The sequence below is a fragment of the Coenobita brevimanus genome, chromosome 75 (assembly GCF_032717465.1).
Source record: "Coenobita brevimanus isolate Jiangsu-jjx chromosome 75, ASM3271746v2, whole genome shotgun sequence".
Taxonomy (NCBI): Eukaryota; Metazoa; Arthropoda; class Malacostraca; order Decapoda; family Coenobitidae; genus Coenobita; species Coenobita brevimanus.
The window spans coordinates 26,710,355-26,729,136 of NC_137028.1; the positions used below are offsets into that span (position 1 = coordinate 26,710,355).

At 41.2% G+C, this 18,782-nt stretch overlaps 1 protein-coding gene across 1 annotated transcript in view; it reads right to left on the reverse strand.

The window, feature by feature from the left end:
- The window catches only part of LOC145408094 (uncharacterized), a 343,836-nt gene extending 326,288 nt beyond the window's left edge, over window positions 1–17,548 (reverse strand). The window contains exon 1 of the mRNA XM_080278901.1: window positions 17,457–17,548. Within this exon, the coding sequence (XP_080135027.1) occupies window positions 17,457–17,541 (85 nt within the window). The 5' untranslated portion in view covers window positions 17,542–17,548. The remainder of the gene's footprint in view (window positions 1–17,456) is intronic.
- Between the last annotated feature and the right edge of the window lie 1,234 nt (window positions 17,549–18,782).

Below are 18,782 nucleotides of genomic sequence, written 5' to 3' on the forward strand. Positions count from 1 at the left end.
GAGGACGAAAAGCGGGAGGAAAGGAGGAGGAAGAGATCGGTTGACGAACAAAGGAGGAAGCTGGGTAAAAGGATGAAAAAGTGAAAAAAAAAAAAAGAACAGGGATGGATGGGAAGGAAGAAACGCGGGGAGGATAGAAGTAAAACAGGAAGGAGAAAGGAGGACGACGAAAAAGAAACAGAGGGGGGAAGACAAAAGAAGGAAGCGAAGAAAAAACGTATTTGAAGGAGAAAGACGGAGGAGTGAAGGAAGAGAAAAAGATAAAGAAGAACTGGGAGCAAAACTCGGACGAAGGGGGAGAAGGAGTGGGAGGATGAGGACTGCAAGGAAATGAGGGACGAATATTGGGAGGATGAAAGAAAAGAAATGAAGAAATAAGATGGAGAAGGGAGAAGTGGAAGGAAGACAGGGAAAGAGAAGATATGAAACTAACGACTAGATTAAAGAAGACTGAAAAAAAACAAAAAAAAAACACGGGGTACGAGGGAGCGAAATGAGGAAGAAAGATGATCCAAAATAAGGGACAAGATCCCGGAGGAAGAGAGAGGAAGATGGAGGGAGGAAGCCTGGAAGAAAGATTTGATTTACTAGGGAAGATTGTTGTCCGTTTTGGCGAGTTTCCTGACAAGAGAAACTAATATTTACACGAAGGGAAGAGGAAATGAGAAATATATTTGCGGGGAGAAGAGGAGGAGGATCAAAAAGAGTGACGAAATATTAAAGAAAAAAATTATGCTTTATTCTAAGTAACGCTGCATTTTAATTCACTATATATACAGTGTATATATATATATATATATATATATATATATATATATATATATATATATATATATATTACGCAAGAAAGAAGAAACTAAAGGCCAGGAACCAGCAAACCGTTCCTTCCAAGAAAAAACAAAAACAATACAAAAGAGAGCCAAATTCAAGATATGTTCATTTCGAGATGCCTGGGCACGCTGCGTTTGAAAGACTGAAGATCATAGGAAGTAGGAAATACAGACAGAGGGAGACAGTTCCAGAGTTGACCTGTTGCATAAATGAAGAACTATGAGTAACGGTTAACTCCTGCATTAGAGAGTTGGACAGAAAAATGATGAGAGTTTGTTGCTAGACGGGTGCTACGCACCCGTCGTAGAGGTGGAGGGATGCAAGCAGACACTTCAGAGGAGCAGTGACCATGGAAGTAACGATAAAGCGATAAGGATGCAAAAATGCGGCGAAGAGACAGAGGTTGAAGGGAGCCAGTAAGAGGAGGAGAGTTGATAAGACGAAAAGCCTTTGACTCCACCCTATTTAGAATAGTTGTATGTGGGGAGCCTCCCCACACATAAGAGTTGTACTCTAAACTGGGGCTAATAAAACCTGTGTATAAATTCAACAACTGTGCCGGGGTAAAGAAGGTACAGAGTCGGCTTAGCGCACCTAATCTCTTGGAAGTAGATTTTACAAGAGATGCTATATGATCTTTCCAAGATAAGTCCCGAATGAATGAAACCCCAAGTATGTTCAAGGATGATGCAGGATTATGCTGAATATTATTAAACATTAGTGGGTACTCCTGTGGAAGATTGTGTCGGGTTGATAGGTGTAAAAACTGAGTTTTTGATGCATTAAGAACAAGATTATTTTTACCCCAGTCAGAGATACATTAGGTGTGCCATAGCCTCATCCCTTGTTTGTTGAAGTAATTGCTGAGATGGTCGTTGCAGGAACTGAACGGAAAGGTGAAGGGTGGAATCATCATCATACGAGGGGATTGGGTTAGATGTACAGCTTAGAAGGTCATTGAAGAACAAAAGGAAGAGAGTTGCTGATAGGACAGAACCCTGAGGAACACCACTGTTGATAGATCTAGGAGAAGAACAATGGCCGTCTACAACAGCGGCTATAGAACGACCAGAAAGGAAGCTAGAGATGAAGGCACAGATAGAAGGATAGATACCGTAAGAGGGTAGTTTGGAAATTAAAGATTTATGCCAGACTCGATCGAAAGCCTTTGAGATGTCAAGTGCAATAGCAAAGCTTTCTCCAAAGTCCCGAAAGGAGGATGACCAGGAGTCTGAAAGGTAGGTGAGAAGATCGCCAGTGGAGCGCCCCTGACGGAACCCATACTGGCGATCAGAAAGAAGGTTGTGATAGGAAAGATGCTTTAAAATTTTTCTATTAAGATTTGACTCGAAAACTTTTGAGACACAGGATATTAAACCAATGGGACGATAGTTACAGGGTTAGGAATGGTCACCCTTCTTTGGGACTGGCTGAATGAAAGCAAACTTCCAGCAAGAAGGAAAGGTACAAGTTGACAGACAAAGCGAAAGAGTATACCCAGGCACGGTGTAAGCACTGAAGCACAGTTCTTGAAGACAACAGGAGGGACTCCATCAGGTCTATATGCCTTGTTAGCATTGTGGCCAGTGATGGCAGAAAATACATCAGCTAAAGAAATTTTAATGTCAGCTATGAGGAAGTCTAAGGGGGGAGGTGATGGAGGAGCAGCACCGGAATCGTCTAAGGTGGAATTGGAGGAGAAAGTCTGAGCGAAGAGATCTGCTTTATCAGTAGAAGAAATAGCTACAGAGCTATCAGAATAGAAAAGAGGAGGGAAGGATGATGAGGTAAAGTTGTTAGAAAGGTTTTTGGCAAGGTGCCAGAAGGAGTGGGAAGAATTCGAGTTGGAGAGTTGAGAGCATTTAGTACGGATGAAATTATTTTTAGCAGAGCAAAGAACAGACTTAGCACGATTCCGGGCACAAACAAAAACAAGATGTGATTCAGCAGTGGGATGGCTTTGGTACCTTTTATAGGCCCTCTCCGTGTTGCGGACAGCATTAGAACAAGTGTGATTAAACCAAGGCTTTCTTGCATTAGTCAAAGGATATGAGAAGGGAATGTATGCTTCCATGCCCGAAAGAATAACCTCCATAATGCGCAAGGCACACTCAGTTGGCTTCCGACCATGGAAGCAATAATCATTCCACGGAAAATCAAAGAAGTTCTGCCTGAGGGTCTCCCGATCTGTAGCTGCAAAGTGCCACAGACGACGTTTCTTTGGGGGGTCCGCAGGCTGTACCAGAGCGATAAGACAGGTTAAAGTAATAAGGCTGTGGTCGGAGGAGCCCAACAGAGAGGAAAGATTAACAGTGTAATCAGAAGGATTAGTTGTAAGGAATAGGTCAAGTATGTTGGAGCTCTCCCCAAGGTGGTCAGGGATACTGGTAGGGTGCTGTACAAGCTGCTCTAGGTCATTAAGGATAGAAAAGATGTAGGCTTGTTCACCAGGTGGATCAGTGAAAGGAGAGCCAAAGGTGGTGGTGAACACTGAAATCTCCGCGAATGGAGATTTCAGAGAAAGGAGAAATGGATAGAAGTTCCATCGTAGAAGATAATCGAAGTTTTATATATATATATATATATATATATATATATATATATATATATATATATATATATCATCATCATCAGTCGTTGAGGTTCACTGCAGGACCGGCCTATCCCTACCGAAGCAGGGACGATACAGCCAATGTATCCCTACCAAGTGGCTTAGGCTATCTGGTAGAGACTGTATATAGGGTGAGAAGTGCCTGTAAGTGTAATTGTAGTGTTGGAGTGGCTTTGGATGTCTGTGTAGTCGGTGAACCAAGTGTAATCGGCCTGCCTTACGCCGACTGGGTGCAAGCATACTAGTATGCGACACTGGTTCAACCACAGCACCCCTTGTGTCCGCCAAAGTGGTCAGTGGCTTGGTGAACGCTTCCCAAAGTATTTGCAACTCTGGCGGGGAGGCGAACCCCCGCCCACCAGCGTGCGAGACGCACACTCTACCACTGTACCACAGAGGCTCATATATATATATATATATATATATATATATATATATATATATATATATTGTAATTCACTTTTCTGAAGCCCTGAAATATGTTAAATTATTCTTTCTTCATAAACCGATTTAAATGACACTTGGTACCTATTTCATCATCTCATTAAAATTTATTCACAGTAACACCAAGCTGACAATGTAGTGTCATTCAACATTTAAGCACATTTAAACCCGGTGTTTCAAATGGCGAATTTCCTGTAAAGCTTATCCATTTGAATGGCTGCACTGTCTTTCATAATTTTTTCTTTTACCTTACCAAATGGAAAAGGCTTAAATTTTAATTTATTTTCGCTAACCTGTCCTAAAACTATGATTTTATATTTTTCAGTTATCAATCCTGCGAAACAGGTATGTATCACATTTGTCGCTTAGCCCTATACCTTTCCGTGAGATTTAGCCTGTGTGTGTGTGTGTGTGTGTAATTCACCGGGTCGGTCAGGATCACTTGATGGTCGTGATTGTCAGCTTTTACCCTCCTGGAAGGGAGTTGAGAGCTCATATAGTCCGATCTAAGGGCAAGGCTGTGACCTTCACACACGCACACACCCGTCCCCTTGCTCAAGGGGGACAGTAACCACCCACTTCGTCAGTGAAACTTTTCGCAACCTGAGCGAGGCGCGAACTCCCGTCCACCAGTTGGCAAGCGGGAACGTTACCACTGCACCAGCGAGCGGTGTGTGTGTGTGTGTGTGTGTGTGTGTGTGTGTGTGTGTGTGTGTGTGTGTGTGTGTGTGTGTGTGTGTGTGTGTGTGTGTGTGTGTGTGTGTGTAAGCTTTAGCTCCTCCAAGGGTATCTGATGGAAATTGATAAAATTTCCCAGGTGAGTTTGTCTGATTACTGGGAAGGACTTCTACTATATACTGTTTTACAACAATGATTTTTGGAGGTGACAGTCTCCCTCATCAAATAATTTTTTTTTTTCAAAAGTAATGAAAGGAGGGCACATTTATGTCCCATTACATGTTGTACAATAGACTCTCATCCGTAATGAAATATTTGGAAAGGCGACCCCATCCTCATGATCCCTCAGGGTGCCAGCACGCTCCCAAAAATAACAACGATCAGAAATAGGGGAAACAGTCGAATGGAACTTCCCAGGTGCGTTCGTCTGCTTACTCCAAAGGTCTTCCACTATATACAGTTTTCCAACCAAGATTTCTAGGGGGGTCAGCCCCCATCACCAAATTACACTAATTATTTTCAGAAGTTGTGAAAACATGGCAGATATGGGTTTGTTATCTTAAGACACACTATACGGTGGACTGCTATTCGTAATCCAATATTTGGGGAGCGTGGCCACTTCAGTGATTCTTGAAGGTCCTCCCAAAAGTAATAGCAATCAGAAATAAGGGAAGTGAGCACATGGATTTCAACGAAAACGGCATACATATAACAGGATTGGGTTTGCAATTTCCATGTTTTCTTTGTGCGAGCAGAAAAAAAACTGCCCATCTGTTTTATTGAGTATGGGTAAGTCCTCGAAGCAGGGCAGTAGACTAACTGATGTCCACTCAGCGTCATGATGAGAAACCAACATCATTACGCTCATATTTTTTTTTTCTGATATAATATATGAATGAGTATAGAACTTGTTAATAGGTTAGACTGGTAGGTAGGTAGGTAGCTAGGTAATAACTGGATATTGTAGAGAATCGTTGTCACCGATGTCGGTATCGTAGAGTATCACAGATTTCTGCTGCTGCCAAATGTAAATAATAGTCGCACCTAAGAGATGGGATTGTAGTTGTGGATTGGCGAAGCACCTCTGTCACCAGTAATGTGGGCTGCTACCAATATAAATCATGAGGGGCTGGATAGCGTGGAGATTGTATCGTAAGTGAAGGTGACGCAGAGGCTCTCTGGGGTTATGAGGTTTTACTGCGACACAATTACATCATTCATGTAATGGACAGGGTGACGTCCCCCACATATTGTCAGCGTGACGACGAACCTTCTACTCTACCTTATCTCCCAAGCCTCCTCCTCTCATCTCTTCAACCCCCTTCTGCCTTCCCTGGTTCTCTCTGGCTTTCTCTTTCTACCCTCTGATTTCTGGAAATACATACTGTGTGTGTGTGTGTGTGTGTGTGTGTGTGTGTGTGTGTGTGTGTGTGTGTGTGTGTGTGTGTGTGTGTGTGTGTGTGTGTGTGTGGCATTCATGAGTCTGGAAAAGCATACGACAATGTAGACAGAGAAGGATTGTGAAAGGTTTTACGGTAGCTGCTAGGTGCCATCAAGAGTTTTTATGATGGTGATGAAACATGTGTCAGGGTTAATGGGCATCTAAGTGAATGGTTCACGATCGGTGTGGGCGTGCGACAAGGTTGTGTGATTTCCCCATGGTTGTTCAATATATATATATATATATATATATATATATATATATATATATATATATATATATCATCATCATCATCAGTTGAGGTCCACTGCAGGACCGGCCTATCCCTACCGAAGCAGGGACGATACAAGCCAATGTATCTCTACCCAGTGGCTTAGGCTGTCTGGTAGAGACTGTATGTAGGGTGAGAAGTGCTTGTAAGTGTAATTGTAGTGTTGAAGTGGCTTTGGATGTGTATGTAGTCTGTGAACCAAGTGTAATCGGCCCGCCTTAAGCCGATTGGGTGCAAGCATACTAGTATGCGACACTGGTTCAACCACAGCACCCCTTATGTCCGCCAAAGTAGCAAGTGGCTCGGTGAACGATTCCCAAAGTTTTTACAACTCTGGCGGGAGGCGAACCCTCGTCCACCAGCGTGCGAAACGCACACTCTATCACTGTACCACTGAGGCTCCATGTATATATATATATATATATATATATATATATATATATATATATATATGGACTGGGTGATGAGAGAAGTAAAAACACGAGTAATGGAGAGGGGGATGGCGTTGGTAATGAATGGTGATGGATGGAATATCTCAAATTTGTTGTATGTTGATGATGCAGTAGGCTACTACTTGCAAATTCCGGACAAGAACTTGGTAGACTAGTACAGAGTTTGCTGATGTCTGTGAGTATCGTGCCTTGAGAGTAAATGAAGAAAAGAGTAAAGTGATGGTTACTGAGAGAAGGTGACTCCGAGTGCGATGTTACAGTGATTGGAGAAAGACTGGAATTGGTGATAGAGTTCAAATACCTGAGTACAGTCATAGAAAAGAGAGGAAAATGTGCAAAAGAAGTGGACAGTAGGGTGAAACAAGGACGGAAAGTAGCTGGTGCAGTGAAGGTCTTGATAAGAAACAGAAGCTCGAGTGTTGAAGCTGCACGAAGCTTACATGAAGGAGTGTTAGTGCCAACTTTAACATATGGATGTGAGACCATGGTGTGACCTGAAAACAAAAAGTCAGGAGTGAGAGCAGTGGAGATGGGACTACTGAGAAATGTATGTTAAGTACAGAGAGTGAGTAGGATACGAAATAATGTGATTCGTGAAAGATGCTGAGTGAGGAAGTTTGTGGACACCAGAATCGAAGAGAGTGTACTGAGATGGTATGGTCACGTGGAGAGAATGGATAACAATAGAGTGGTGAAAAGGGTATATCTAAGCGAATTTGAGGGGGGGAGGAGGCGAGGTAGGCCAAGGAGAAGGTGAAGAGATATGGTGGATGAATGTGTGAGGAAGAGAGGTTTGGAAGTTGGTGAGGCCAGGGGATTGACAAGAGATCGAGCTGGCTGGATGAATATTGTGAAAAGCGCATGGTAAGGGATGTGGCACCCCTTTTTAACATGGCAGCATCCGGACTGAATATCGCATACGTTTATGTGAAGCTATAGAACGTGATGAATGTTTTTGGCTTATCAGATAGAGCCAGGATTCCGGGGGCTTGAATGGTGAGCGAATAGAAGCATGGCCTATTGGATTGGATAAATTTGGGCTGTCTGGACATTGTTACTCCTCACCCTGCCCAAGGGTGGGAAAGGAGGTCCGAATGATGATGATTATATATATATATATATATATATATATATTAAGTCCGCGTCCCCACACTGCCACAGGCTCCAACAGCAGTAGTCCAGTACATGAAGGACGTTGCTGAGTGAGTTGTTCTTCCTATGGTCCGGCTTTAGGTGTACATTACACGAGATCAGCTGAGGCATTGTAAATAAACACTGGCTCCTTAAGTTCACTATCTTTATTTTCCAAATACTGTAATTACACAATGCTTCCCAACTTCACTTCACTGTTGTAACAAGCACTGAAGCTATACAAATTTTACTAACAGCAAATACTCTTAATGCTTGACAACACTTCGCTATTTTCACGAGTACCGAAAATATTCAAACTTCACTGCACTGACACTGCACTACACTCAAGCTGAACTGGGATCCGACTGAACCCGAAACAGTCTCTTCCCCGTCCTTATATGAGCTTGCATTATTCGACAAACTTCTAGCACAAACCCGACGGGGGAACAGTTAACAGTTACCAACTAGGACACATCAAAATATGCCAGAGTTTTCTTACATTACATAACACTGTAAATTATTTACCATACAAACTTAAACTGAATTACACAATTTAACAGTCACATAAATAAAACATCATAGAGAAAAAGAGTACAAAAATTAATGCATAACTTACGAAATAACTATGCTCACTAACAACAGGAAAACTGACAACTATGACTCGTACCGGAACCTACAGTAAACTTTGGGAAACATCGAGAAGCTCCTCGACTACCTAACTGGCAAATCTCGCTTCTTAACAATATATATATATATATATATATATATATATATATATATATATATATATATATATATATATACAAAGGTCACCCCCAACCTTTTTCACGAATTCCTTGACTGAGACAATCTCTGCCACCTTTCGCCTGTAAACGAAAGTCTAATCTCTCCACCTCCTGTCTGGCCTCTTTCTGCTACACTTACACTCTCTTGCTGTCCAGTCAGTCAGCATCTTGCTCCATCGAATATCTTTTATTCTTGCTGCATGACCTGCTTACCTCCACTGCTATTCTTGAATATTTCTATAGCCTAATGTCTTTGAAGTTAGTCTGCTCTCACACCCATGTTGGTTTTTTCCCTGTCTCTCAATGATATTCCCAACATTGATCTTTTCATTGCTCTTTGAGAACGGATTTGTTGATTTTCCACTGATTTTGTCAGTTTCCAGGTGTCATAACCATACGTCACAGCCGGGATTATACATTTGTTATATACTTTTCGTTTCATACATACTGGCAAGGTACTTTTCATGATGTTGCTATGTTTATTTACTGCCTTCCATCTAACTGTATTGCGTCTTTTTATTTCACTATCATGGCCTTTCGTTAACTTTGGTATTTGTCCCAAGTAATTGTACTTCTGAACTTCTTCAAGAATATCTTCGCCTATTTTGATGACGACCTTTCGTGTATTTGGATTCAGCAATTCTCTAGTTTTTCTCAGGTTCATCTTTAGCCATACTTTGAGACTTTTTCTGTTTAGGTCATTTAACACTTCACGCAATGTCTCTTCTGTTTCTGGGATTAGAACAATGTCATTTGCACATTTTAAGTGATTTACATTTTCTCCATCTATGTTAACCCCTTTATTTTCCCAGTCTAACTTTCTGAAAATGAGTTCTAGTCATGCTGTAATTAATTTTGGCGAAATTATATCTCCCTGAAGCACGCCCTTCTCAATCTTTTTTTTTTTTTCTGCATCTTTATGTTATTTAACTGTAGCAGTTCCCTCTTTATATGTTTTCGAGCAGCTTTACGATGTTCTTATTTACTCAATGTTCCTACAATGAATTTATAACGCTATGTGCTCCACTGAGTTGAAAGCCTTTTGATAATCAACAAAACCTAAACATAGTGGTTTATTATTTTCTGAAATATTCTCAGTTGGCTGATGCATTGTGTGTAGATGATCAGTTGCTCAGTACCAGCTTTAGGATCCTGTCTGTTTACGAGATTGATTTTCTTCCAAATTTTTTTGTTACTCTGTTTTTTAAGACTTTAGCTATGAGTGTGTTATTGCCTGATAGTAAGCTACTGGGTCGATAGTTACTAAGATCCTTTGAGTTGCATTTTTATAAAACAAAATAACTATTCAATTACACCACGTTTTGGGAAATTTTTTCTTTTTTATACACCGAGCTAAAAATTGGGCAACCCTGTTTTGTACTTCTACTCCTGCATCCAACAGTCAATCTGCTGCTATTCGATCTTCTCCTGGGGCCTTCACTCTTTTCCTACTTTAAAGTACAATGTTTAATTCTCCTGGTGCTACTTCAGGTATTTCGCTTGTGTCAACTGAAAAGTCAGCTATTAATACTATTGGTCTTTAACGCATAATTTTCTTTGTATAATTCTTCATCTCTCTCTGCTATCCTATCTCTGCATTTAATAACTTCATCGTTTTTGTCTTTTAGTGATATAATTACTTGATCACCTATTGCCATTACACTTCTGTCCTGTTTAAGACTTTCTCCATTTCTGATGGTTTCTTTGATCTGATCCATGATTCTCCTTCTTTTTTCTTATCGTTGTCACTTGTTGATAAACTTCTTTTATTCTGCTCTTTCTATTTCATCTTTCTTTGTTTTTACTTTCATCTCCATTCCTGTTTTCATGAGCTCGAGGATCATTTTTGAACACTTGTTGGCTATTATCTTCGCTGATTGACTTAGCACTTTTTTTTTGGTTCATCATTCAACTCACCAGTGTCACACTCAGCATAACTTAAAGCCTGAAATCTTTTCGTTTTTTTGTAACTGAAAGATTGATATAAATATGTATGGATATATATATATATATATATATATATATATATATATATATATATATATATATATATATATATATAAATATATATATGAGCCTCAGTGGTAAAGTGTGCATTTTTGTACACTGAAGAACGAGGGTTCGCACCCCACCAGAGTAATAAACTTTGGGAGCGTTCTTCTGGCCACGTACTGCATTGGCGGAGATCAGGGATGCTGTGGTTGAACCAGTGTCACACACTATAAAAAGTATGCTTGCACCCAGTCGGCTTGCGCGGGCCGAATACACTTGGTTCACAGACTACACACACATCCAAAGCCACTCCAACACACAATACATTTACAAGCACTTCTCATCCTACATACAATCTCTACCAGACAGCCTAAGCCACTTGGTAGAGATACATTTGCTGTAACGTTCCCGCTTCAGTTGGGTAGGTCAGTCCTGCAGCGATATATATATATATATATATATATATATATATATATATATATATATATAAATAATATATATATATATATATATATATATATATATATATATATATATATATATATGGAGCCTCTGTGGTACAGTGGTAGCGTGTGCGTTTCGTACACGGGTGGACCAGGGTTCACGCCCCGCCAGGGTAATAAACTTTGGGAGTGTTCACCCGGCCACGTACTGCATTGGCGGACACAAGGGGTGCTGTGGTTGAACCAGTGTCGCTTACTGTAAAGTATGCTTGCACCCAGTCAGCTTGCGCGGGCCGATTACACTTGGTTCACAGACTACACACACATCCAAAGCCACTCCAACACTACAGTTACACTAACAAGCACTTCTCACCCTACATACAATCTCTACCAGAAAGCCTCAGCCACTTGGTAGAGATACATTGGCTGTATCCTCCGGACTTCGGTCGGGATAGGCCGGTCCTGCAGTGGATACTCAAATGGCTGACGATGATGATGATTATATATATATATATATATATATATATATAGAGAGAGAGAGAGAGAGAGAGAGAGAGAGAGAGACAGACAGAGAGAGAGAAACAGAGAGAGAGAGCCTCTGTGGTACAGTGGTAGAGTATGCATTTTGTACACGGTTGAACCAGGGTTCGCGCCCCACCAGGGTAATAAACTTTGGGAGTGTTCACCCGGCCACATACTGCATTGGTGGACACAAGGGGTGCTGTGGTTGAACCAGTGTTGCTTACTATAAAGTATGCTTGCACCCAATCGGCTTGTGCAGGCCGATTACACTTGGTTCACATGGTTCACAGACTACACACACATCCAAAGCCACTCCATTACAATTACACTTGCGGGTACTTCTCACCCTACATTCAATCTCTACCAGACAGCCTAAACCACTTGGTAGAGATACATTGGCTGTATCGTCCTGACTTCGGTCGGGATAGGCCGGTCCTGCAGTGGATACTCAAATGGCTGATGATGATGATGATGATTATATATATATATATATAAATATATATATATATATATATATATATATATATCATTGCTTTTTTTATATATGGTTTCTATTTGCTGAACAATTTTTCGGTGGTCTTTTTGGAGTTTCTTCAGGAGTTCCCCAAAGGGCAGCGATGTTTTGGAACTATCTGGTTTCTTCTTCAGTCTGGATCTGATGGTTCTTTCACGGATGGCTGTTTACATACGATTCAGGTGAGTCAGGTGGAGACAGGTAGGCGGAGCTCTTCATTTAAGCTGATAGCTCATTCGCTGCTTTGTTGGCTAAGCCTATGTGACGTTTTGATGATAGTAGGGTATGGAAATCATCGACTTGTGTTTTATTGTAGGTTATTTTGTGATAATGTAGATTACCTCAAGAAACAAGAGACTTCGAGGGTCTTGTTCTCTGCTTATTATTATGGTGTTCTCATCCAGGCCTTGTCGAGTTGAGTTGGGTGGCGTAATGGTTCTTAAAGGCTCCATTCTTTAGGTGACAGGTGAGGTGCCTCGATAGTCTGGTCCGTGTCAGTCCAGTGCTTGAATGAGGCCAACACTCCTTGCTGTTGCAGTTATGCTAGTAAATGACATGGTCCTCCTGGAGGAGCGTCTTGGTCATGACGGGTCGGCTATGAAGCAGGTGGGCTGTTCTCTTTGTTTTGTAGTATATAATGAGAAAAATGTGTTGTCCCGGATCTGTAGCGCGTACATTTCTGTATACAATGTCCTTGATGATCTTCTCATCCGTCTTGTGGTCTGTAGACATGTGGTTTCTGTAGTATATCTTGATGTGTTCGCCAGTTGTGGGTGTAGTGGTGTCTTGGTGAGTATACCATTTGTACATGTGTCTCTTTATTATGTCAGATGTTTCGGTGTTAGTACAGCCGTTGTTAATGAGGATCTGAGTCACGCATTCTAGTTCCTGGTGGGCCTCTTTCCAAGTGGAGTAGTGGGAGAGGGCTCTCCTGACGTAGGCACTAATGGTGGAGTGCAGGCAACTTCTTAGGCACTCACTATCTCCATCCAGGCAGAGTCTTTTGCTCATGGGCTTGGTGAATACTATAGTCATGAATCCTATGTTGTGTGCAGTGGCAAGTATGTCCAGGAAGGGGAGGCGTCCGTCGTTGGCTTCTTCATAGGTGAAGTTAAGTCCAAAAGCAGCACTGAAGCATTGTATGAGGTCACTGATATGAACGAAGATGTTATCGACATACGTGCAGTATTGGGGGGGGAGGCTAGTAGCTAGGGGTCTCGATTTGATGGTCCTCATGTAGAAATTAGTGAACAGGACTCGAGGGGGCTGCCCATCACTACACTGTCGATCTGCTGATACATCTTACAGTATGGGCAAATGAAAGGAGTTTCTTTCATGCAGGGCTCAGCAGAGTCTTCTGGGCCTTCTCAGGGATGTCGAGTGGCTTGGTGTCTTCGCAGCTGTTTACACGGCCAAATATGAAGTCAATCGTCTTGTTCACAGGAACGTTGGTACAGAGGATTTTGACATCGAGGGAGTTGATGATGTGGTCCTCAGCGGGAGGGGTGTCAAGTAGGACTTCATGGAAGTCCAAAGCAGAGGATAGGCTGTGGGTGTCAGGCACATTTTTTTTGTGTGTGTGTCTGACTCTGGGCATAGGCTTCACAGCCTGCTATCAAGGCCCTGAAGTCCTCCTACATACCATACACCTCCACATGTCACCAAGTCAACACTAACACCCTCCGTCCATATTGAATACATGCTAGGGCTATCTCATACAGGACTGGTGTATTGATATGAGCAGGGGTATTTTTACGACATGTCGGCGGGGCTTCTGGTAGATCAGTAAAGCCTGATTTAATGAAATTCAAATCTTCAAACTGTTCCCTGACCCAGCGGGGATTTGGACCTGGGTCCATTAGGACTGCGGGCCACCTCTCAACCGACTGAGCCACCGCCTCAGGTGTCAGGAGTTCGTTGAGTTTTTTGGCTACAGTGTAGGTGGAGGTGGGTATCTGTGAGATGATCGGGTGTAGAGGGTTCCAGGCTTGTGTGTCTTGATGTTGCTGTAGGTGTGGCCGGGTGAGTACTTGCCGGTTAACTTATGAAGATGTAGGTCATGGGTGGTGGCAATGACAGTGGAGATGGTGGCGTTTATTCGCTTCTTGCTAGAGTCAGTGGGGTTAAGAGTTATCTTTCTGAACTTGGAAGTGTCATTAAGGATGATGTTGATCTTTTGAATAAAGTTCTCTTTGTTGATAATCACGAAGGCGGCAGTTTTGTCAGTGTGTCGGATGGCGATGTTTTTGTTTTGTCCCTGCTGTTTGGCGACCAGGATGTGATTTTTGGTGATGTTTTTGCTACAGCTCCCACAACAACAGCAACATCATGAGATGGAACAAGATAGTTCCGAAACGTCGCTACCCTTTGAGGGATTCCTGAAGAAACTCCAAGAAGACCACCAAAAAATTGTACAGCAAACAAACCATACATAAGATAATCAATAAAGAATGTGCCGTAGCTGTCAACCTCGTATGCCTCAAAGAATATATATATATATATATATATATATATATATATATATATATATATATATATACATATATATATATATATATATATATATATATATATATATATATATATATATATATATATATATATATATATATATTGTCACTGGCGTAGTTAACCCAGTAGCAAATGTGATAATGCTGCCAAGATCGATAAATCTTTTTCTTTATTAGTTTTGTTTGCTGTAAAAGTAACATTAGACCCCAGTTGTATTTACTCAGTGGTCAATTTTGCCTTCTGGACTGATAACAAACTAGTTATTTTTCCACAAATTGCACAGAAAACCCTTATGTCCATCAAAATAGTGGGTGTAACGTAGAGCGTGGGAGGAGCAAAATGAGAGTATTTGCCAATAAAAGCCTAAATAAATCTTTCTTAGCATTCTTGATGGCACGCCGTTGGTTTTGTGTAATATGTGTAAGGCCCCCATTGGTAGCAGGTGCCTTTATTGTTTGTAAGTGGCTGGCAATTGCACTTAAGACAGCCTAGTGGCTAGTTAGCCGAGAGAGGCAGAGTAAGTCTGCTTTATAAGCTCGAGGACAATGTGAGAGAGACACATTTGTTCACATTTTGTCATTAGTACACATTTTGACACATTTTGTCACATTTCCACACTTACTGTCACGTTACACTTTTGTCACACTGTGCTGCACTTTTTCTCATATTTTCACACATTACTCAATACGTGACTTTGATTACTAAACAAACTGTTTGTGCACCATTTCCCATTTTTTGTTCACTCCTCCATTCACACTAGTGTGTGATTTATATCTGGATTATATCATCAACAAGTTCTTCAAGATTCCTTGAGCTTTGTGAGTCCTTTTCCTCCACTGAGTATATTTTGGTTAGGTAAGAAATAACTTGTTTTATATTTGGATTCTAAGGTCTATATGAATTCCTCTTTTATATAACGAATCATGGTTTCTTCTCTGGTGTATGTATATTATAGTGTATAGAAAGTTAGTTTTCTTGAGAGCTTTACCTTACCCCTTTTGGTGATTAATTAAGGGCTAAGAGTGCACCGTAATATACTCCCTCATAACAATATATATATATATATATATATATATATATATATATATATATATATATATATATATATAAACCTTAGTGACTCAGAATTTCCTACATTCACAAGCAATACATACTTTAGATTTCAGTGGAGTGCTCCGACCACAATACCACCAGTCCTAATTTCTTCATATAATACAGACTCACAATTGCTTGCTCTCCACGGCCCTCTGAACGCATCGGAAATTTCTAGACAGGAAAACATAAGCCACAGTTTTCTCAATGAATATGCCTGAAAGAAGTGAAGTTCTAGGAATGAAGCATGCTATGATGCACTCATTATAACGTTGAGAAACTAATTCTATGAACATTCCTTACACTCTGTTACCTCAATCACGTGGTCGGTCTGCTAGTTGCTGTACTCAAATTCATCCTGTTTTAGTCAGAATGTAAGAATCGAGGAAGCTCATACTTATGATTATACCACCGAAAGAGAGAGAGAGAGAGAGAGAGAGAGAGAGAGAGAGAGAGAGAGAGAGAGAGAGAGTCCTCTCTATATCAAGTCGCGGCAACTTGATCACAGAGATGAGAGTTAGATAGAGTTAGCTCTGCTCCCCACCTGAGTTTGACAAGGCCACAGTGAGGAAGCGAGAAATAATTAGGACTGGCGGTAGTGGTGGTGATGGTGATAGTTGTGGTGGTGGTGATGGTGGTAGTGGTGAGTGATAGTTGTGGTGATGGTGATGGTGGTGGTGGTGATGGTGATGGCGATGGAGGTGGTGGTGGTGATGGTAAAAGTGGTGCTTATGGTGAAGATAGAGGTGGTTGTGGAGGTGATGCTCATGGTCAAGGTGATGGTAGTGGAGGTGATGGTCATGGTGGTGATACTGATGGTGGTGGTGGTGGTGGTGGTAGTGGTGATAATGATTTTAATGGTGGTGGTAGTGGGTATGGTAGTAACAGTGATGGCAGAACTGGGTGCGGCAACGGTAATACTAAACTCTTGATGGCACCGATGGTGGTATTTGTGGTGATGGTAGTGGTATACTCTCTTCACTTGAACCTGGCCTAGATCTGTTACCTCCAAATTGGAAGCTTAGCTGGAACATGAAAACGGCACTATAGTGTGGTTCTAGTCACGAAGAAGTGTCGTGAAAGGCATGTAAAGCCTTAATACTGTCATAACCTTACACTAATCTCCCAGACATAAACTGGAAAAGAACGAAAATCTGTCAGTTTAAGTTAATGGTTATGTCAAACTGAACGATGATTACACCCAATGTTGATAAGCCTGCTTTCTAAAAGATGCATTATACCGCTTCCTTGTTGCGTTCCCTAGTTATTATCTTGATCGTATAATAGTCCTAGTTATTATCTTGATCGTATAATAGTCAGATATTAACATAGTAACCTCACTGCGATATCACGACCTGTACTGATCACCTAGGATATCATCGCCTCCCTTCTGCACGCTACTTTCTCAGGCTAATATGCCTAATGCTGACGATTTGTTTTTCTTTCGGGTTAAAGCAGTGCAAAATATTTTTTTTCATATCTTTTCATACGATTTTACTTGGAAGATCTTCCATACTGAAAGACTGTTCTACTCCCCTAGTCTTACCCCTTTCGGCTGCAGGGATAGGTAGGTAGACGTAGCCTTCCTGCATTCTTATCCTTGCCTTAAACTCAACATAAATACCCTAATATTAACCTATTCTATAACAAGCATCATGGAAAGTATGTTGTTCTCAGCGTTCCTTCCTACTCCCTTCCCAGTCCCTCCCACTGGCCGAAGCTGTATGTGTGAACTTACCTGGGGTGGTAGAGAGTAGGGAAGCAGCCACCAGCAACACTCGACACACACACCAGGGGGAATTTGCCGTTGCAGTCCACATCATTTTCTTTTTCTTTTTTTAAGTCACTGATCTACAACTGAATATTATTTACATTATGTTCTTCCATTTAGTATGAATCTGTTGAGTCTTTTCTAAGAAAATCACTTATAACTCGGGTGAAATCTTTACCTGTTCACGTTATAATTGTCTGTTCTCGCATAGTATTCCTTAAAATATACAGTACTGTACTAGATCTTCAATATCACTCTAAATTAATCCGCTACTGTCTATATAAATTATATTACCGATATTGTCTTTTCTCTACACTGTATCACTATAGATTCACTTTATCAAATTCTCAGAGTCACTTTTCATAATCACCCGTAACTTTTAGTCATCCATATTATCTTCTACGCGACAATTTTTAATAATAAAAATCAGTGCAATCACCTACCACCCTAAATTTTTCATATTAAATCTTTACAAGCGGAGGTTCTTTCTCTAATTTTTGTTCACGCAGCCGTCAAAATTCAGAGCATATTTCTTACCTCATTGCCCGTCACACAATACTAATCCATATTTTTTCTTTATTTTACACTTTACATCAAGTTTTCCTTCTCCTTATTCTTCCTATTTTCCTCTTTTTCGTTGTATGTTTTCCTGATTTTTCCCCTCTTTCGTTTTCTTCTCTTTCTATTTCCTCTGTTTTCGTTTGCTCTCCTTTTTTTTCTACTTCTCCTCTCCCTCCATCCTCATCTTATTCTGTTTCTGCTTCTCCTTCTTCCTCTTCGGGACCAACTTATGCTTCTCCTTTTCCTCCTCTTCGTCTTCCTCTTCCTCCCTCACGCTGCTCTCTATCCTCAGCCTGAAATAATAAATGGAGTGCGATTAATATTTGAGGTAGCGGAGAGACCGGGTGAAAGAGTTGTGGTATTTACAGAGAGGAGTGGAACTGAGTGAGGTGGAAAGGACTAGGGGGAAAATCGAGTAAAGAAGAGAATGGAGGGGAAGCAGAACGCAGTGACATAAATAATTAAGTGGTGTCGAGGGGAGTGGAGTGGAGAGGAGTGGGAATGGGGTTGGGGAGGAAGGAAGGGAGGTATGAGAGATGTTAGAGTGGAGAGAGCAAGCCTTCAAGAGTAAAATTAAAGGAAATGAAAAGCAAATGAGAGTGGATAAGAAAATGGCGGGGAAGGGGAGAGGCTGGCGGCATGCGGAGGTGTGTTGTACGTAAGAGGAACTCTGGGCCTTAGGGAACGGGCCATTAGGTCCATGCCCATTATAGGACGTATAAACAAAAAAAG